Source organism: Centruroides sculpturatus, unplaced genomic scaffold (genome assembly GCF_000671375.1).
Source record: "Centruroides sculpturatus isolate CEXI.00-Female unplaced genomic scaffold, Cexi_2.0 scaffold495, whole genome shotgun sequence".
Classification (NCBI taxonomy): Eukaryota; Metazoa; Arthropoda; class Arachnida; order Scorpiones; family Buthidae; genus Centruroides; species Centruroides sculpturatus.
This window is the reverse complement of record NW_019384782.1, coordinates 13,941-37,045: the sequence shown is the minus strand read 5'-3', so window position 1 is coordinate 37,045 and position 23,105 is coordinate 13,941. Positions and strand designations below refer to the sequence as shown.

General features: G+C 33.0%; 1 protein-coding gene across 1 annotated transcript in view; it reads right to left on the bottom strand.

Annotated features, from left to right (window-relative positions):
* The window catches only part of LOC111629202 (protein jagged-1-like), a 33,059-nt gene extending 10,631 nt beyond the window's left edge, over positions 1 to 22,428 (bottom strand). Inside the window, exons 1-15 of the mRNA XM_023373083.1 lie at positions 21,659 to 22,428; positions 11,899 to 11,953; positions 10,474 to 10,728; positions 10,312 to 10,372; positions 8,628 to 8,761; positions 8,428 to 8,547; positions 8,238 to 8,351; positions 6,782 to 6,895; positions 6,378 to 6,712; positions 6,103 to 6,253; positions 5,392 to 5,550; positions 3,911 to 4,024; positions 3,694 to 3,807; positions 1,345 to 1,458; positions 1,170 to 1,259 (exon numbers count right to left, since the gene is read on the bottom strand). Coding sequence (XP_023228851.1) covers positions 1,170 to 1,259; positions 1,345 to 1,458; positions 3,694 to 3,807; positions 3,911 to 4,024; positions 5,392 to 5,550; positions 6,103 to 6,253; positions 6,378 to 6,712; positions 6,782 to 6,895; positions 8,238 to 8,351; positions 8,428 to 8,547; positions 8,628 to 8,761; positions 10,312 to 10,372; positions 10,474 to 10,728; positions 11,899 to 11,953; positions 21,659 to 21,991 — 2,263 coding nt within the window. The 5' untranslated portion in view covers positions 21,992 to 22,428. The remainder of the gene's footprint in view (positions 1 to 1,169; positions 1,260 to 1,344; positions 1,459 to 3,693; positions 3,808 to 3,910; positions 4,025 to 5,391; positions 5,551 to 6,102; positions 6,254 to 6,377; positions 6,713 to 6,781; positions 6,896 to 8,237; positions 8,352 to 8,427; positions 8,548 to 8,627; positions 8,762 to 10,311; positions 10,373 to 10,473; positions 10,729 to 11,898; positions 11,954 to 21,658) is intronic.
* Positions 22,429 to 23,105: the final 677 nt, after the last annotated feature.

Here is a 23,105-nt window from a genome sequence, read left to right as displayed (position 1 = left end):
GATTAATTAAGAAGATATATTGCAATCTATCTTTTCAACTTATCTGATATGAAGTTATTTACTGCTATTTAGAAAAATCTGATGATTTATTTTCAAAAACAGATCTTAACATTAGGAAAGCTTTTTTATTAATTACCAACAGTAAATTCAGTAATTCTCCTTACCTAAGAAAATGTTTGACAAATGGAAAAAATTTCTAAAGGTGAAAATGATTAAAATGTATCTAAACAGGAAACGCTGGTGGACAGTAACACGACTTTATGAAAAAAAAATGTCAAATGGTGTTTTATAATAGAAGCATCATTACTATATCAGTTTACTTAATGCAACAAAAAGAAGGTAATTAGAGAACTGTTCTTATTCGGAGCACCCCACCGTGTTACTCGGATGAGGGTCCTTGTTAGACCTCACCTCATTACCGCAAAACGCCCCAGGAAACAATTTTAAAAAGGTACAAAAAGACCATTTCTCTTTTCGTTAACATCACACCTGGATTCACAAACCGGTATTCGGTAAATGAATGATTTATCCGAAAATTCCAAAAGAAAAAAAACAAAGAAAAAGAAAAATTGTGACTGCACCTGATGTGGACTTGTTCCCAGGCAAACAGGTATGCGCAAACAATACTCTATGCGAAAACTCCAACTTTTAACATGTTTTTTATGATAAGAAGTACTTGTGAACTTTAACACCGGACATGTACGCATTTACAATAAATTATACAGTCTCGCGGCGAAATTTTTTCCATAGTTTTTACCTTAACATTTCATTTAAATAAAAATATTTCTGTTTAATTAAACCAGCGAAAACAATACAAAAACGCGATATCCGGTTCTCGAACCCAGAACCTTCAGCATTTCAAAGCAAAAACGCGCGCCAGTGACAAGAAGCGCTTATACATTCGCAGTCTTTAGTTTCATAGTTTCTTTATACGGGGAAAAAAAGAAAAATAAAAAAGCTGACGTTTTTCTTTGGCTATCTTATTAAAGTAACCGCACCTCGTATGATGCAACATTGGAAAAATTAATATAAGAGATTTTGTTTCAAAATACACAAACTGGTTTTTGCTTGTGTCATAGACATCTTTTAACACGGCTGATTGCCTTTGGATTACTTTCTCACACTACCTGTAAACAACATTTCGGAAACNCATAAAGAACCTTCAAAACCCTCTTTACACATACAAGAAAAATCATTGCCAATATTTATGCAAGTTGCTCCATTTTGACATGGATTGGAATGACAACTTGGATTCTGAGCTAAAGAAAAGAAAAAAAAAACAAATATATATAACATTCAGTAATTTTGAGGCCACATCAAACAGAGAATGTATTTGGAACTTACAGATATGGCAAGTATGACCTTCCCAACCCATTGTACAGCGGCAGGCAAATGAATGCCCTAGATCAATACAAGTTCCTCCATTTTGACAGGTACTAATATCACAATGACTATTTCCTATAAAGTAATGTAATTTAAATTACAGTTTCAATATGGCACATGTGAAATTTTAAAATTAATTCATCAATTAAAATATGGCAATAAAAACATATAATGATGAAATAAAAGAAAGGATGGTTTGAAATTTTTCACTAATACATATTAACACATCAATAGCAAAACAGTCTTTGTTGCAATACTTGTTTGATGTGCAGGAGAAGCTACTTATGATTATCATGAATTTTTTCCTGCGTTACTCACAAGTGATGCTGAGAAGGCTGAGACAAACCCTTCATTAAACTAATTAGATCTATATAGGTTAATCATATTACAAGCAAAGAAAGCAATAATAATAAATGCATAATAAATGCATAATAAGCATAATAAATGCTACATGTTATAAATATAATCATGTGAATGTAATGACTAGATAATTGAAGAAAGAAAAAACTTATAAAGTTATTTTTAATAAGTACAGACTTAATTATATGAAAACAATAACATGAATATGATAATTTGAATTATTAAAAAATAGTTGTTTAATTAGGTTATCATAAGTGATTATTTATGACAAATATATTTATAATTAGGTTATCTTTTTACACAGTTCAAATTTGACTTAATTATCTATGAAATTTTTATTAACAGACGTGTTAAGTTTTTAATGTGGTGCCACTCAATTATTCAAGTTTTTATCAATCAGTTGACTCCTATTTTTCTTAATAATATTTATTTCATTTAACAACTACAATCAACACTCATTTAAAATAAAATATTATAAAATTTTACTAATTATTTTTAATGAAAATTATTGATATTCCAAAAAATTTGATCAAAATTTATTATTATAATTAGAATTTCTGTAAAATTCTAATTTGAAACTTAACTATTAATTTTTTAGATAGTTTTTTACATTACACTATCACATTTGATTTAATTTAGTTTTGCACAATGTATAAACATATTTTTTAGTCAGGTCAAGGTTGATAATTTGTATGGAACTTGCATGATATTGTCATCTGTATATTTTTTAATGATTAACTCCAACTGGTGCAAAACAATTTTGATTACTTCATTAAAATATTTGTTTAAATTAATCAATCAATTACGTTTTGAAGTATTAATCAATCAATTACGTTTTTAAGCAAAATTCAATATATGACAGACAAAATTAATTATACAGATATTCATTCTCTTTAAAATTCTCCAAAAAATAAATGGGAGAAATAATTATCTACTTTTTTTGTTTAATTATAGGACTTAAAATTTATAACAGATTCAACAATATGAAAGAAAATGAACTTAAAATTAGATATAATGTTTAAGCACTATCCAAATATTCTGTGAATTTTATTAACAAGTTAAATTATGCACTTAAATAAAACAATTTTATAATTTTGTTATCTTTTCAGGTAACAGAAATGTAAGAATTAATTTGAAAAATACATAATAATCTTGTCAATGTTAAAAAATTTGACAATTTTATAAAAATATACTTTAAAAATAAATCAATGAATTAAATTTAAGTTAGGCTTTGTAATGCATTACACTTTTACTATTTCTAGGTACACATGAGGGGGTTTATTGGCCTCGAGCAACTTGTCAAAAGTTCTGACAGTTCTTTGAATGCACAAGCTTTAACATTACAAAAAAAAAAAAAAAAACAAATGAAACTCTGAACTTAAAAGTTCTGAATATCCTTAGTTAATCCTAATCATTTTATTAAATGATAATATAAACTTTAAAAATAAAATAAAAAAGTAATTTTTCTTTTTTATCGAAAATTAATTCAACAATTTAATAAAAAGTTTGTGATCAAATATGGTTATCAAAACAGGAAATCATAAAATTCAATGAAGTGAAAAGAAACTTTTTTATGACAAATTTTGCTAATTAAGCTGTATTAAATTAGTCTTGTTATTATTATTTAATATTATATATACTCTGTCATATTTTATTAACAAATTAGATTGTTTACATGTTGCAAATGCATGAATAACAACTCTACATCTATATTGAACTTTTTATATATAACAATTATGCCATATACCAACTGTGTATTTTATTGATGTTTTTTTTATCAAGTTTTGTAAAGTTTTATTTAATAAGTAAGCTTATCACTCTTAAAGCATTAGATAAATAGTTCTATTTTATTTAGAACAAAACTTCAGATTAAGATTATATTTAATTTCATATATAAAACTTATTATTATTTATAGCAAACATAGTTACAGTATTTAGAAAAATTCTTACTTAAATTGCAAGTCTTTCCTTTCCAACCATGTCTACATTTGCAAATGAAATCTGCAACTGCATCCAAGCAAGTACCATTATTGCGACAAGGATTAGGATTACATTCATTTTTATCTACATATAAAAAATTTAGTATTCAATTTTAATATATATAATAAAATTATATATTTTTTAAAAATACTTTTAAGTGAAATTCTGTAAGAAAACTCTTAATTACTTATGTCGCAGACAGAACCTTCCCAACCTTCTCGGCACAGACATTGGAAATTATTGATACGATCCAGACATGTTCCTCCATTTTTACAAGGATTAGAACCACAGTCATTAATATCTAAAGAAGAACATTTTTTTTTTTTTTATTAATAAACACAATAGGAGTTATTATTATTTATTAACATTAAAATCTAGAATAATAATAAATTCCATAGTTTAAATTGGTTGATATCTGCTTTGAGTGATTTAGGTTATCCAATAGAAACTCTATTATCGAAACAATAACATGCCATGTATAATCTTGTAATCAATTATCTTTGGTATGTCTTTATAACCTGGAGGCATCATGCTCCTTTAACATGCTATTATAGAATGACTTTTCAAGGTTATAGCTTCAACATCCGGAATGGGTGTGTCCAAGACACCTGCAAACCTGCAACTATAAGTTGACAGCAGTGATGGAAAAGTGTCGTTTTTTTACTAATGTATTTATTGACCCAAAAATAAACTTATTTTTTTAAAGAAAGTAAAATCACATAAGGTAACAATACACTAATGTCATTTATTCAATGACATTTTGATCTTTTATTTACAAACAAAAAACATTTTTCTAACAGAAAGACAAATATATGTTGATTTTCTTCTAGAAACAAGACATGACATTAATAGTAGTAACCTTGTTACAGAATGTAGCCATATTTTTAAGCAAATAATGGAAAAGTTAAAATATATTATATTATTATTTTTAAAATATACTGTAATTTACAATTTTTTTATTATAAATATATTTAATTACACATAAATATAATTTGTAACTATGAAATAACTTATAAGTAAAATATAATGTCTTGATTTAAGAACCTTATATTAATAAATAAAATATTAATCACAAAAATTATTATAAAAAAAAAATACAGATCAATTATAAAAAGTATTTCTTGCTACAGTTTTTTTGCTTTTATTTTCAAATTTTGATGACAGCATTCCTTTTCAATACAAAAATATAATTTTCTACTTTACAAAATAACTGTAGTTCATAATATGGGTAGACAAGTGGAAACAGTAGCCAAGCCTGAAGAAAAGAAACTGCTATCCCTCACCATTCATCACCTTAGGAAGACAGACACCAAATATTGCTTGGGGGAAATTCCACAGCAACCACCCCATCTCCACCCAAGTATAGGTCAGACAACAGGTCAACTGACTGCACACAAGTTGCTGCTTCTTGGTCAATTGCTCTCTTTGATAATGTGGGTACTTTTTCCCAGAAGTTAAGAAGAACAGTAAATATGACTTCTGTTTAGCTACCATTTCCTTAACTTATTCACAATTTAACACTAATAATTTGCTAATTTTTATTATTAACAAAATAAAAGCAAATAAAAATTCCATAAAAAATAAAGGTTCATTTTCTTCTAATTTAGCAGAACAAATTTAATTAAAGTATAAAAATAAATATCCAGGAAAATTGAATATGAAACTCACTTTCATGACAATATCTTCCAGTATATCCTGGATCACATACACAAGTGAATCTTCCAGACATTTCACTGATACATTTTCCATGTTCCCCACAAACATTGGATGCTGCCAGACGAGTTTTACCATTCTTTTCAGGTATTGGCACTAAACAACTATCTGAAGCTAAAAAAAATATCAAAATATTTTGGTCATTTGTCATTAATATAACAGACAATTATAATTATTTTTATGTAAGCCATCCAATTTTCTTTCTGTCTAAAACAACATTGAAAGTCTAACAAAACCATTAGCGGTACAGAAAATGTTAGGCATAAGAGGATAGAATATAACACAGAGGCACAGTTGTCAAGCTAACAGCAATAATCTTTGATAATTATAGAGCAAGCTGAGTTGCAAGGGTAGTCTGGAGACCTTGCTTCTGGCCACGGCAGTAACCACAATGTCTGGACGAAGCACCAAAGAAGCAATGGGAAAAAAAATGTTAACATGAATAGAAGTTACATGGAGAAAGTATTTCAGTAGAATGGAATAGCCATAGGGCCCTATTTCATACTGTTGTTATAACAATGATTACTATCCAGACATTGTTGATTATTGACAATGAAAGAATAAATTATGATGATAAATCTGTTTTTATTTATTTTAATTAAATATTTGTAAAATAGCAAAATTAAAGTAACAAAAATTTCAAAAAATATCACTATAATTACATACTTTCACAATTTACAGAATGACATTTTGGTCTGGGCACTGAACAATTCTTTCCTTGGAAATCTTCAGGACAATGGCAATAGTAATCCCACTGCATGTTAAAACAAGATGCTCCATTCTCACAAGGATTTGGATTACACAAATCATTATCAATCTAGAAATAATTTAATAAATCCATTAATGATGCTGGAAACTTTGTAAAAAAGTGCAATATTAGTAAAAAAATCAGAACGTAAAGTATATTGAAATTATCTTTGAATATAAAATAAAAAATTTACCTCACATCGTAATCCTTTATAACCAACAGGACAAATACAATGAAAACTTGCTATATTATCAACACATTCACCACCATTAAGACATGGATCACTAGCACATTCATTAATATTGGTTTGACAGTCTCGACCTGTGAACCCAGGCAGGCATGCGCAGTGATAATCATTTACAAGATCAATACATGTTGCACCATTTTGGCACTGTCCGACACAGTCGTTAATATTTTGATCACAGTTTTTTCCAGTCCAGCCAGACTGGCAAGTACAAACATAATCTCCTACAATATTTTGACAGGAGTGTGCATTTTTACAAGGTTCAGCTTTACATTCATCAGCATCTATATAATAAATATAAATGTTTAATAATTGACATATCATTTATATTATATAATTATACTTATTCATACCAAGCTGGCATCTTGCACCTTCCCAACCACTTCTGCAAAGGCAATGATAACCATTCACCAAATCACCACATGTTCCTCCATTAGCACATGGATTGGATTCACATTCATTAATATCTAGAAGGCAAATTAGAATTTAAAATTTTATTTTAAAAATCTATTAAATTTTATTCAATCAAACATTGTAAACAACATTCAGTGCTCTCCACATTAAAAATTTTTAGTCCACCTACAATGTTAACAGGTTGCTACTACAGATTTCTTTATAAACTCAGTTAATGATAACGAAATAATGTTCATATGAGAATATTAAAAAGCACACATGTCCATAATCCTGTTATCTTAAATAATAAATAATATTTTTAATTAGTTGAAAAAATATTTAGCTGGTCAGCTGACCAGCTAAAATCAGCTTGTGGAGAAGACTAAATGTGAATTATTATTATCAAATTTAATTAAGTATTACAATGAAAATTATAATATAAAATTATCATATTTTTATGTTAGCAAATTTATTATGTCAACACTTAATAATCAAGCTTTTAATTTACCTTGATCATTACAGTTGTATAGTGAAATTGTATATTTCCTCTCATAAAATTCCTACACCCCATTTTAAAATCGAAAACAGCATTTATACAGCAGTGCATTTTTTTTCATACAATGGCACAATCACTTTCATAAAATTATGTACACTATATTCATATTTAATTTTTATTTATAGTTTATAATGCAATAATTAATTTTTCTTAGTATTTTCTTGAGATTCTTGCTGAATGATTTACCACATTAATTTTAAGTTTGTACTATCATTCTTTACAATCAGAATTGAAGCAACTATCAAGGTTACTGGGAAATTTCCCAGGAGTCCTTGGCAATCTCATATCAAGATATATAAAAAGAGTATATTTTTCTTTTTTTTCCTATGTATTATATTTTACAATATTGCATTGTTTTATTTTATAAAACATACTAATTAATTTTATTGTTAAAAAAATCAATTATCTCACACAAGTATTATTTATAATAATATAAAATTCATTTTATATTATATAATAAACATATTTTATTCATTTTTAACAGACTATAAAAGCTAGATGCCCTAACTGTATATTAGTTATATACAATGAGAATACTTAGAATGTTCTTCCCTGAGCCCTTGGGCCTGCAATCTAGTTTAGTCAGCAGTAAAAAATGCATTCCAAGATTGTATTGATTAGAAAGTTTTAGGATTTTTTTTATCTCTGAAATGCTTTCATTTAATGATTGAAATCGTTCCAATACATCATAATTTTCATGTGCTTTTATTGTAGAAATATTTATATGGTTATATTCCATTTAATAATTATAATATTTACTAATATTTTTCAATAGAAGTTTAGTTAATGTAATAAAAATATAATATAATTACAGTTAAGTGTAAATATGACATTTAAAAACAAGTTAATAAAAAACTTACTTTGTTTACACATAGGACCCATCCAACCAGGTGCACAAGTACAACTGAATGTTCCATTTATTTCAGAACACATTCCACCATTCCAGCATGGAGAAGTAGCACATGGATTGTCAACTAAAATATTATATAATTATTATTTTTTATATTTCATGCATATTTATGTTTTACTTATTGCACTAAAATATCTTACCTATTTCACAATTAACTCCAGAAAATCCTTCTGGACAGCGACACATGTATTCATCTGGTGCATTATTTTCACATGTGCCACCATTTTGGCACAACTCACGAGTTCCACAATAATTTAAATCTAACAAAAACCATTAGACTTTAAAAATTATTGCAAACTAAAAAAATATAAATGAAAAAGAGGGAAGAAAAAAAATTAACCTTGGTCACATAGGATTCCTCCCCAATTAATATCACATATACACTGCCATGGTGAACCATTACAATAGCCATGTTTACAACCTGGATATGGCATACATTGGTCACATAATTCTGATTTCCAACCAGGTCTACATCTAAATAAAATTCAAGTAAAATTGTAAAATTCTAGATAATGTTATATTATTCTATACTTAATCATTATTAAATGCATAAAAGATAAAATTACACATTATTTACATAAAAGAGTAGGCAAATGTAATGTGTAGATAATATTACATTCTTTCTAATTTTAAAATGTGTAGATATAATAGGAACCAATCTGTCCAGTTTCTAATGTGAAGCATTGCAGCAGTTTATCTGATTTAAAAATCTCTACATTGAATGAGATTAATTAAGAAGATATATTGCAATCTATCTTTTCAACTTATCTGATATGAAGTTATTTACTGCTATTTAGAAAAATCTGATGATTTATTTTCAAAAACAGATCTTAACATTAGGAAAGCTTTTTTATTAATTACCAACAGTAAATTCAGTAATTCTCCTTACCTAAGAAAATGTTTGACAAATGGAAAAAATTTCTAAAGGTGAAAATGATTAAAATGTATCTAAACAGGAAATGCTGGTGGACAGTAACACGACTTTATGAAAAAAAAATGTCAAATGGTGTTTTATAATAGAAGCATCATTACTATATCAGTTTACTTAATGCAACAAAAAGAAGGTAATTAGAGAACTGTTCTTATTCGGAGCACCCCACCGTGTTACTCGGATGAGGGTCCTTGTTAGACCTCACCTCATTACCGCAAAACGCCCCAGGAAACAATTTTAAAAAGGTACAAAAAGACCATTTCTCTTTTCGTTAACATCACACCTGGATTCACAAACCGGTATTCGGTAAATGAATGATTTATCCGAAAATTCCAAAAGAAAAAAAACAAAGAAAAAGAAAAATTGTGACTGCACCTGATGTGGACTTGTTCCCAGGCAAACAGGTATGCGCAAACAATACTCTATGCGAAAACTCCAACTTTTAACATGTTTTTTATGATAAGAAGTACTTGTGAACTTTAACACCGGACATGTACGCATTTACAATAAATTATACAGTCTCGCGGCGAAATTTTTTCCATAGTTTTTACCTTAACATTTCATTTAAATAAAAATATTTCTGTTTAATTAAACCAGCGAAAACAATACAAAAACGCGATATCCGGTTCTCGAACCCAGAACCTTCAGCATTTCAAAGCAAAAACGCGCGCCAGTGACAAGAAGCGCTTATACATTCGCAGTCTTTAGTTTCATAGTTTCTTTATACGGGGAAAAAAAAGAAAAATAAAAAAGCTGACGTTTTTCTTTGGCTATCTTATTAAAGTAACCGCACCTCGTATGATGCAACATTGGAAAAATTAATATAAGAGATTTTGTTTCAAAATACACAAACTGGTTTTTGCTTGTGTCATAGACATCTTTTAACACGGCTGATTGCCTTTGGATTACTTTCTCACACTACCTGTAAACAACATTTCGGAAACCGATGACGACTTTCGTAAAGGTCAGGTTACGTAATTAAATAATTACATCAAATATAATTGCCGTTTTTAAATTTTTCGTAATTTTAATAAAATTATAATTGATCCTAATTCGGATAATGATTATCGTAAAAAAAAAAACAGACACTCACTGACATTCTCCCGGCTTCTCGCAATATCCGTGAACGGGATGACAACCCGGTTTACAAATTGCTGTAGGAAGAATAATTTGCAATTTATGATTTTAATCCACTTTTATCTTTTAATTATGTTTAATTCGAATGTCGTCGCCGTCGCCAAAACAACCGACTTACCTTTCTCGCAATTGACACCGGTCCATCCCGGAAGACATACTTTTTCCCCTTGACTGTTGCACGTGTTATGGCCAAAGATGTTGTCCAAAGGTCGACAGAACTTCATGCAGGTGACGTTGTAATAATTGGCATCGCACATCACCCTCAACCTGTAACTGATTTTAGCCACGGTTCCTTGATGTAATAGTGTGTGCCATTCCGAACCAGGTACTATTATACCGGAGTAGACGTGTCTTTCGATAACATCGTTCGTAACTGAAACCAAAAAGGAAAGTTAAAGGGAGAAGGAGGAGGGAAAAAAAGTGTAAAGGGCAGCGAAATATCACACTTAAAAACGAAATATACGAAGATTAATTTTAGAAATCGCGATGACAAAACTGCGTTGGCTCTCACTGGATGAATACGGTCGCGAGGTCACGTGGCAGCGCTTGCCTAGCGATGTTGTGACAGCTGGTCAAAAAGAAGCTAAAAATACATTCGGATGGGGAATGGAAAGAATCGAGGCTTTACTTTAAGCACGTATCGGAGCGTCGTATATCTAATGCTGCGAGTGTTGACAGAATATGTCCGGTTACATATCTTGCAATCGTGCGAACACAAAAGTAGTTTCGTAACTGTTGATTAAAAAAGAGGAAGGGGGAAAAGCAGACAAATAATAACGCTTTGTTGTTAAACTCGCCACCCGTTTTTCCCACTCGGTAGAGATAAAGTAACCTATTTTCAGTTAATAGAGTCCGGCACTGCTACTCTTATTAGCGAAGTTGCGGCCGAAGTTTTCATCTGTAAAAACGTGAACGTCGGACGTTCAGCGCCACCTTCATATAAGCCTAGAAGTTTGACAATGGCGTTTGATACGTCGAGCATGATTCGACTGACGTTCCAAACGTCATTGTCAAACTTCTAGGCTTACAGGAAGGCGGCGCTGAACGTCCGACGTACACGTTTTCGCGACGAAAACGTCGGCCGCAACCTCGCTAATAACTTCCGATTTAAATACCTTTCTGCGCTTTGGCGCTTGCGCAACGCGACCCGAATCTTTGGAGTTTAATATTGCCGAAAAACTTATAAAAATGTATTTTAAAAAATTCTGGCACATTCTTAAAATACATTGGGTAGAAACCACGGTAACTTCGTAAATTCCGGGAGAAACCGTAATTTCCCCTCTTTCCCATAATTTCTCGTTTGTTCCCCGCGGAGGATGTTTCGGTGTGTGGTCTTTTTTGAATTGCTACCGAATATTTCACCATTAAAAAAGTAGTTATTCTAACAGATACCAGATGGCGCACGAAAGAAACAAACAAAATGGCGGTCGCTTAATGAAATTAATGAAAATGTTAATTAAGAACGCATTCGTCATTAATCGTTGTTTTAATTTCCGGGCGGTTATGTTTCGAAATTATAAAATATTCAGTAAATGCAACTCACGTGAATTTGTCCGATTATTGTAATCCATCGCATCCAAAATGAGGGTGAACGACCTCTAGAAAACAGAAAATTTCCATTAGGGAAAATAAAATTTTTCAATATTATTATTAAATTTTAATATTCATAATAGAAAATATTTCCACACGTTTATATTAATAATTAAATATTTGTTTTCGTTAAATTAAATTGCGCGTTTTACATCAGATACGACGCGATAAATATTTTTGAACGTGTTGCGGTAGCGATTTTCAACGGGGAAAAAGTTGCATTCGAGAACGTAAATGCCTGCTTTTTTAACGCTTAATTTAATTTAATACATACATATCTGGATAATTTTGGTTCTTTTTTCGTCTTTAAACTCGAATAGTTTGACCATTATATAAGAAACAAATGGCGCAGCGTTGTCTCATTCCATTGGTTTTGCATTCCAATAACATGAGAGAACTAAAGAAAGAACAAGAAAGCATAACCCCAAAGAAAGCCCCGACCAAGTGACCAAGGATAGCGCGGAGTGACAAATATAGAAACATAGGATGCGGGTTCCCACAAGTATCGAATGTCACTTCACTTCCTGACTGGACAACTTGCGTGACAACGGGACAGCTGGGTGGACAGTTAGCAAATGACGCTCGCATACCGTTCATCGTCAATATCATCGAAAACTGATCCTGTAAAAGGATCATATCTTAAGCTTTGACAACATCAAATAAGAATTTTAAAAAAGGGGGGTAAAAAATCCGCGTCATCTCATTCGAAATGATGTCAGCGCCCTCAAACGGCGGAAGTTGACCGGTTTTGTTAAACGTGCTTGGTCCTCAAAGGTGTACGTACATTCACCCCGTCGGGTCACAATTTAATATTAAAAACCACTCTTCGTTTTCAATACCCGACTTACAAACGTACACGACTAAAAATAGAAAATGCGAAAAAAAAATGAATGAAAAGAAGCATTTCCTTGTTGAAGCTGGAATTTTTTAAACAACAACAAGAAAAAAAAAATAAATAATAACCTATAGTATGTGAAAGACCACACAACAGTGAACCTGCGGTGTATGGACTGCTGTGACCTACAGAAGGGTGCCATTCCTTATAGGACCCCAACACCTGTAGACACGTCTCAGGGGCCTCACCTCACCTGTCGGACTGGTCGCGAACCTGACTAGTTTTTCCCACGGTCTAGCTAAAGCCAAGCAGTTCGGTTGGCGTAACTGTATCGCCACACAGTAGAAAGAATTTCAGATTTAAGACGGGATGGAATTCTACCCCCGCCATGCAAATACGTTGATCTAATTGTAAATAAGCGAATAAAAATGAGTGGGTGGGTGAAATGGAAGGCGCCGGGATCGGTTCTTCGTCTGTGAGAATAGTAAATTCGTTCTAAAGGATCCTTTGTCTGACAGAAAAGAATTTTAGAACCTGGCTTCGTTTCCGTGACATAAATCTAAAGATTACATTCACATCGCAGCGAGGTTTTGAAAGAAGATGTGTTCTGTCAGGTTATAAAAAAGAATATCTGTTTTAATATAGGGCAGATAATAAACTACGGTTTATTTATTGTCTTATTCTCGTGAAGATATCTTTAATATTTTTGAATTGTATCACGCTATATTATGTTTGTTTTAACATTTAAATTTCTTTATGCTGACAACTTTGTGTTATATTGAATTTAAATCGATGCAGAGCTCAGCATGGTTCCTCAGCGGGCACATTTATTATGGTAATTAAAAGCAGTAAAGTTTGGCGCAAAACAAAAAAATTAATTATATATATAGGCTATATATAAGTTTATATCAAAATTTACTATTGAACTTTGCTTTTATTGAAGTACGAATTATATTGATAATTCTTCCTTATACAAGAAATGTTTAACATAATAGAAAATGAATATTTAAATGAATAGAATCCATTTTTATATTCATTTTCTATGTTAAAACGGTACTAATAAATAAAGTATTAACTTTGCAGTAATTATTATTCATTGAAACAACTATAAATTTGTTATTAAACGTTGTCGTCTCGTAAATAATCTGCAATGAAAGAGTAATAATAGTATCCTCATACCCAATCAGTGATATATTAAGCTAGGGATGGTAAAGATCATCGAAAATTTATTTGCTTTTGCTTCGGGGAATTGTCGAAAGGACTAAAGAGTATAAACAGAAGTCGTACGCGACAGGTGTTTTGACAGAGTGGATAGGAGCGATGCATCGACACATCTGTTGCGGTTTTTAATTGTCTCAATTTTTATCATAGAATTGTTCTTAAAGGAATTACTTTCTCGTATTTTTCTCTGACTGGGGTGAAAAAATGGAGGGAAAAATAATATGATGCTTCTGAAAGACGACATTTATGTGAATTCTTTCCTTCATCGAATGGTAATGATTGACGAGGGTGAGTTTTGTAGCGATGACATCAAATAGTGAGATCCAGATCGTAAACCTGTCAGGTCGAATCGTGTTTTTTTTTCGTTCCCCCCTCTCCTCTCTGTACTGAGAATGTTTACTTTTTACAACGATCCATTTGGTGATGGTAAAATCATCTCTTACCGAATTAAAAATTGAACAAAGTTATGTTTTCTGGAAATTTTATATCGTCACATGTTTTCGAAAAGATGAGAATTATTTAAAAATTTAATATCAAATATCCGCCTAAATCTGAAATGAAAATGATCTCAAACGATGCAAGTAATGTTAATAAATATGAAAAAATACAAATGTTAAAGTTTAAAATACTTGGCGAAATAATTTTAAGCCTCTTAACAGAAGCACGTTCGGTGAAAATTTTAGATAAAAATCTAGGGTCCGGAATTCTTGGGACGGACCTTCACATCACATCAATATAGATACCATACATACTCTATATCTAACTAGAGATATCCTGGCTAATTAACGCTAGCTGTCTCGTCCATCACTAAATGAAGCACCAACATTTTTTTCAGAGTAATTGGTTCAATTAGAAGATCAACGGAAAAGCTCTTTGAAGTTCTTGTCTCGAACAACTTAAATAATCCCAAAAATAAACTTCAAGCTAACAATACAAGGGCAATGGTTTATTCTGTAACCACCCTTAATAAATACTTAAATTATGATCTGTCCTTCCTTTGCCTTTTTCCTAACATAAATCCTTCTTGCTTAGAGGCACCAGTACCAGTTCCGAAGAATCTAGTGACATCTGTATGCAGACATTGTTTACCATTTTGTATTCCAACACCGAGGCATGCATGATAATCAACTGACCTATTTTAAGAAGGCTGAGGTTAAAAGCCAATGATTCTCACCAAGAATTAACGATGGGAAAAATACTATAGAAATGTTAATAGTCAATTACCATACAAATATATAGACCAAGATTAAATTTTATTTAACTTAACCATGTCCTTTTTAGAGTTCATAATGCCTCGATCGAGTATAGAAGTATGTGTTCACGTATAAATAATTTTTATGCAATAAAAACTTTCAAAAAACTAATTTTAAAGTATTTTTTGCATCGTCGAGCAAAGCCATCCAAGTGAAATATATATTAAAAAATGTACGACAATAATGTGGTTGCATGATTGAATATTTATATCACATGGTTGCTTTTCACGTGTCGAAAGAGCATTCGATAGTGACTGGAAGAATAATTTTTTTAATGCTTTGGTCAATGTTATCTAAAGAGAGGTGTTATGATTAAACACATCCCTGCAGGAGTTCATAAAAAATATAATAATTAAATAATTTTTTTGCAGTGGAATCAGAAGGAAGAGATTAAACTCCCGCTGTGGGTAAACCACTTTATAAAAATCATAGACGCCTGTGTTCAATAGGAATCTATATAAAAAGCACTCTTGCAATGAAGAAAAACTTCAACAAACCAACAAAAATGGGAATCTTCTAATTTTTTATTATTATTATTAAAAGAACCACCTGTCGAGATAATCGGATTTGTCTCTTTTCATTTGATTGTCTTGCTATTAACTGTATATGGTGACTTGGTCCATCCACTTGTATCCAACCACTCGAGACAAGTGCAGGGGAAAAAATGCAGGAAAGAGAAAAAACGTGGAGGTTTTTTTATTCATCATATCAAATAAATCTTTTAAAGGCGATAAATTTTGTGACATTTATCGTCACAATAACGTAATATAAAATATATATATATATTTTTTTAAATGTATAACTTAACACGAACAGGTTGATATTGAATTTGCTAACAGCGGGAATAAAATGTAGGGTTTACGAACATATGTAAGTTTAAATTGTATAGCTAGACTGGAATAAGAGAAATAAAAAATAATGCAAACTCGATTCACATGGATCGAATCTCTGGGGAAAGTACGGTTTTTAGTAACAATCGACAAGCTTCAATGACTCAGCTGCTGGTTATAGTTACACCGAGACAAGTTCAAAAAAGCCACAATGTGTGCTGCTTTCCCAGGGATAACAAATGATCATATCGGTCCCTTAGGAGAGTCGTTGACAAGAAAGGCGGAATAGCAGAAACATTATATTAATTTTCGTTTCCGCCGATAAGTCGCGATACACGCAATTTTGGTTTACGTCATATAGAAAGTGAATTTATTTACTTTAAAAGTTCATAAACACAGCTGCTACTTCTACCGAATGCTCGGATTGCAATTGTATCGATGTTTGAAGGCTAAAGGTTGGACAACAATGAAGAAACGATACGCAGTCGTAAGGAGGCAATGTTTGATGCAAACCAGACTTAAAAGATGACCTCTTAGAAATCCTCGGGGTCAACCAAAACGTGCGCTTCGTGCGGTTGGTATATGGACTTGGCTGAGATAAAAAAGATTGTTTTTCTATTTGATGCTTTGTTGATTTGGTAGATCGTATTACGTACGCCCATGCATCTCTATCCAGATGTGATTCGAACTCGAATAAAGTCTCTTACATTCGATTACTTACTAACAGAAATGCCAACTAATGAATATTTATATTATTAATCTGTCTGCGATAATATATTTGGCACCGAAGACATGCTAATTTATTAGATATTGTTTTATGGAAGTTGTAAATTTCCAAGTTTATTGCTCGCGTAGACCGACTTAGGATTACAAATCGATGAGATGACAATTTCTAATCTCTATAAACGACTAATGTATTGACATTTGAGGAATTTTTGTAACAAAATAGCTATAAATTACTCGGAACGAAAATAGCAATTTCACCTTTCATTCATCAGAAACTGACAACTTGGCCATTTCTAATTTAATTCACTCTAAATGTATGTTCAACTAATTCTAGGAGCCATTAATTTCAAATGATACTTCAAGGCAGAATGCAGTATATTTATAGTTTCAGCTAATTCTTACCAAGCCACCAATTACAAATAATAGACTAAAATGACGCCCTCATTATAATTACTATTAATTACAATAATCCATACTAACTATACATATTTAGTATCAAAATAAAGGATATTAACAATTTGGCCGGAGTTTTATACGATACCGCTCTTCAGAAAGAAAAGAAACTTTTTTTATTATTATATTTTATAATAAAATGATTGAATATTGGTAAGAATACTTCAAATCTGACTGTAAAACTCTCCCCGGAGGCTACTCTTTTTAACTAGGATTAAAAACTCCATTGAATTGGAATTGAAGAGAGAAACTCTATCAAATCCCGCGAGAATAGAAACTTCAAGTCCAAATGTAGATAGACTGAGGAAGGCAACAGAACTTGTCAATGGCTCATTAAATGTAAACATTAAAACCGATGGGGGAAGGGAATAACTGCCAGCCATCTGTGCTATTATAGGAAAGGGAAAGAGAATGCGCAAGTGTTAAGTAGAAGCCCAATAGGGCAGCATCCCCTTTTGTCCCTTACTCCCAACTCCATTAAAGTAGTCGGCCAATTTTCTATAGTAGATATCCAAAGTGTAAAGTTACCCAGTTGGGAAAACGTCAGTCTGTAAATTACCAGATCACGGGAGAATGCTGATGTTTGGTCGACGGCACCAATCTCATAATTTCTCAAGGACGAGATCTTCAAAATGTCACGTCACGTTTCTGTCACGCTAGGAATGTAGTTTGGCAGCATGTTACTTTTTCGGTTCCTGGATTCGTTAAGAGAGCGAAATTATCTCATCTATAATGGCTGCTAGAAATCGGGTAGAAAATTCCTGAAGAAAATTAAAATTTATTGACCTACTTAATAAAGTTTTCTAGATCAGATCCCCTTCCTGTTCATATAGAGGGAGGGTGCCAAGGTCTTGTCAGTCTATAGCCAGGGTAATTTCTCACACTTAAACAGGGTCAGTCCATGACCAGGTTTTATTACTTTCAAGGCCCCACCCTGGTTCTACCTGCCTACCTCCTGTGAAGCTAGAGGCTATCTTTACTTCCATTGCTTCTCACTTTTTAAATAAAAAAAAATCCATCCTGTTCTAAATTTCAAAACGTTTCTTTCTGTGACAGATTTTATTTAAGAATAAAAATTTACAGCGTAGCTCTGGAATAAAACGTAAAATGTAAGCGTTGGTAGACGAAAGAAAAAATGAAAAAATGAGCAGGATACTCAATATACTGGATGTCTCACCCACTCAGAAATTTGATTTTGGGAAGTGTCAGATGGTTTCAGTATATACCACACTTGCTATCATTCAATTAAACGCGATGAAACTTATTCACTTTTTTGAACCCAGCCGATCGGATTAAAGTAGCCACAAATAGCATTAACGATAAACGGATCACTATTATGGGATTGGTAATGAACTGTGATGTCTTGCATAAAGTACTCGAACTTTTTGATGGTTTGCCAGCCTCTGGCGATTTACCGAGCGGGATATATTTTCAACAAAACGTGTTCCTTTCTCTCGACGAGATGATAGACCAGCATAGGTTCTATCGGACCTCTTCCTTTCTTTTCGGACGCATCTTTGCGTGTCGTAATGGAGAGCAAAAAGTGGTCCTTAATTCGAAAATGAAGTAGCGATTTGACAACAAGCTCATTTTGACAATACAGAATTATTGGGGGATGAAAATGTGCCCGGGGCTGTCACTTGCCTACACGCAATTCGGGGACAAACACCTTAAGCTTAAGTGTAGCAATCATCCAACCGTAGAATAGCAATTAGTAGCTGATGACGACTTAGACAAGAAGTGTCAAGGTTTTTAATTACTGTAATATCCTTTCGATCTGTTAATCTTCTACAGGTCGTAACGACCAGGTGTGGATCTGACATGCACCACTGGTATTAAAGCTTCGAGGCGTGCGACCGTGTCTCAAGACTCTTTCTCTTCCTCATCTTTTTCACTAAACATGTGTAATTCTTTTTTTCCTCCTCCCTTTTTTCATACCAACGCAAACACGAATTCAAGCACTGTAGAATTACCAAGATAATCCATCAAAATGTATCATCAAGCACGTTCTTATTCGATTACTCTAAAATATCACATTGCATTACTTCCTTTAAAATAAACTAAGAAAATAGGACTTGAGATACCGGGTTACGTAACAACTGTATCAAGTGCATGCAATCAGGATTAACTATTGTATATGTAAGTTAAACTTTCACCTAGAAACATGATTTTAATGCATTAACATTCGTGACAAGCAAAGAGTTATAATTAGTTTTGATATATGTACAACTTAAAAGAAACTTAATAGATTATTTTGTGCGTGAGTAAATTCATTATACGTATTGAATTTATTGTTTTTAAATAATTTACGAAATTGTAAAAGCCAAAAATATTAACAGATGTGCTCCAATTCAAGTTAAGAAAAAAGAATACAAGCTTTTTATGAACAATTTTTATACTTTCAGTAAATAGGTCAACTTTAAACGATAGCATTTCCAATAATTAAAGCAGTATAAAGCTTTCCAAGCATAAATATAAGCAATCGGCGTGTTGCATCTTCGTTTATCATCTACTGCAGTCCAGAAGCCGAGACTACTGGATAGCAAAGATGATGTGAGGTGGTGCTGGACACCTCCCTGGGGTAGCCAAACCTTGTGAGAAACCAAGCCTGGTCTGGAGGGAAGAAAGCAATTAGGGGTGTAGTCGAGGCAGTCTTTTGGTGTCCACTACTGTTATTAGAAACAGTGACGTCACAGGTTGGATAACCAGTTTGAGAGCGCCGTCCAAGGCCAGCTAGTAGAAGAGGGTTGACGAACTAGTAGCGGTGCTCCCTGCCAAGGAGGAGAGCACCCGTGTGCCAGAATGTTAATCATAGTTAGTACGCAGTTTCGCCATTACCTCCAATTATGTTGAGACTGTCAAGGTTAGATGGCATCATTTATACGGATAAGTATTGGGTCTCGGCATACACCACAAAGTTTTGGTCGTCTTTAAAACCTCCCAGGACTTTTCTGACCTTATGGTTACGTGCAGCAGAAGCCCCAAGGATCTGGAGGAATACGGGTGCATGGACTCCCAACAAGTAGCACCATGACTGATTACATAATATATAACAAGTACTTTTCCTCAATGGACCTAAGTTTTCTCCATCCTTCTCACTATTTTTCAAAACTAAAAACCGGCTAGAAGGGAGAGAGATACTAGACGAATTAACTTAATTGCAATGCACTTAACGATTGCGATTAAGTGCAGGCCGCCATTAAAGTATTTACAAAGGGTTTCAATTTTTAGTACCGCGCGAAACAGCTTTCCGAGGCAATGTCTGTCGATCACGTGATTCGTATAGTCCAACCGGAATTATAATAGTAAACACGCGATCTATTTTCGATAGCGAATGCTTCAACTGTGATTCATCTCGACCATTTATAACAAGAGTCGGGTATATAAGAAAACAAACATTCTAAAGATTACAGTCGTATAACCCACTTCTGCAAAAATTATTAGGTGCAGGAAGGACTAGATTCGCTCGAGATTTACGTAATGATATTGCCAGGAGACTGGCATGCAAATTGCAAGACAAGTAGCCAATGACGAGAGAGGATGTCCACGTGGCTAAAAAAGAAACAGGAATTGTTCGTTGTCAATCGTCTACTTCTGTGACAGCTCCATTGACAAGCTGTCCGGTCACAAGGGTCACCTCTCGAGCTAATTTTAGTAACGCTCTCCTCTCCCGTCTCTCGAGAAGTCAGTATCTACCCTCCTAATCCACAGCGACTCTTGGGTAACAGACTACGCTGCATAACCGTTTCTGGACCTCTTAACAAACTTTGCAGCCGTCCAACATCAAAATTTAGCTCGGTTTTTTTAAAGGCGAGGAGAGTTTTAATGCACCTCATAAACTAGGTAAAAAAAAAAAAATAGAAGGCAATAAAATCGAGTTTATGTCGCATGCGGCTTCGAGAACGATGAAAATAATTAGTCAATGGAACTTACTAATAGGCTCCATAATTATGTCACTAACAAGTCTCGTTGAACGCACTCAATATACAGTAATAAACTTATTTAAGGAGCTCCATTCTGCATTTAGAACTATGAGAACGAACGCCGCGAAGTTTTAAGTTCCATCCGCAAACTTTTTTTTAAAAACAAAAGTGATAGAACGAAGAAACGGAGCCTGGAGAAAATTATCTCCCACCTTATATAGGAAACTACATATTCGGAGCGGTTCAGTAACCAGCTTCTAGATATCATATCTCCAGCTGGGGCGCTTGTATTTAATGTCAGTTTCGATGATACTAAAACGCCGTTTTCGGATTTGAAGTGTTGCTATTTTTCTACCATTTTAAAAGATTTTCATCGCCATATTTTTAAAAATCGGCCGCGATTTCGGTTAGAAGTAACGGTCGCCCGTCACTTTTTAACTTATTGTCAAAGGATAGAAAATCATCGACTTACCGTCCATCTGAAGGTGAAAGGCAGTCTAAGAATGACTTCTTTATCGGGAGCAGTATGAACCGAAAACGAATTACCAGAAATGACAGCAGTTGACTTATTACCAAAAGTACAATCACCTTCGGCCATGGCCTGAGACCTGTATTCCTTAAGGCATACCCTAAAGTAAGTATTACACTGTCTGATACACTGACCATCTTTATCTCGGGTACGTCCACAACAAGAACCATCCATTAATTTACCCCGAATATTCTGGATGCCAAGTATCTGAAGTTCAAAAAATCCCGACGCATCCAAGAAAGTGAAGAGACATACGACCAAGGCCAATTTAAGCATGGTTCACGATAGAGGTGATGATAATATGGGCGAATGTCATGTCGGTAGAGAGCAGAACTTCTCGATTCGGACAACGCTTACACCTGCCATGGAGCAGAAGAGCAGCACATGGCGCGACACACGGCACTAGGACTGACTGCGGGAACGTCGCCGATTACCAGACTCTCTCCCGTCCACGCATGCGTCGTCGGCAGTCGGAACTTTGAACGAATAGCCGGCTCGGTTCTGGTATTTTAATTAATATTGGGCGAAAAACCAGTTGAGTCCACGCGGCTCCTTCATATCTTTGGACTATCCACTCGATACGTTGGCGCTACACAATGCAAAATGCCCTTCGACTCTCTATCTCTCGCTTTAATACGATAAATCTTCTCTCGGATGCTTAGATTGGTGGCGTATTTATGCGTTTCGCCAATTAGTTTCGTTCATTAATCTAGGGGGAGACGGCTTCGTCGATACAGACAAACGCTCCAAAAAAACTCTTGTAAACTATTAATTGTCACTTCTTTTCCGTTCGTAATCCGTTAACATCCTACGATAATTAGAATTTGTTACGGCTCTATTCGAATTACCATCTCCTTTTTTTTATTTATGAATCACACACAAAATGTCTTATTTCATCAACGGTTACGTTTCTACATCTAAATGTTACTGTAGGGCACGAAGGTAATGAAGATGTTTTCTTGTATGTGGAAGTGGAATGACTAAGTTTTTCGTTGTCGATTATACGAAAAATTATGTAAATATAATCAGCGTTCATGCAAAACCAAGCAATTCTTTGGCTATTTTTAAATAATCGACGATTCATTTGCTAATTTTCCAAGAGTTTAAACGGATTTTCTTGGTAGTTTTAGCCACTTCCTTTGTAAAAGTGGGGCTGTGCCCATTGGTAATTTCAAATTGTTTAATTCAATTAGCGAATACAGAATAAAAGAATACGGATTGAACGAGGATATTTTTAGATAAAGATTTTCAATTTTTATTTATTTGTTTTATCAAATTTCTCGCTCTTCTAATCCGGAATGATTTAGATTAAAACGGAATTCCTGTACTACGATCTTTCTAACGCGCACACGTGTTTCGCCACACGCTCTACACATTCAGTGGACTTAAA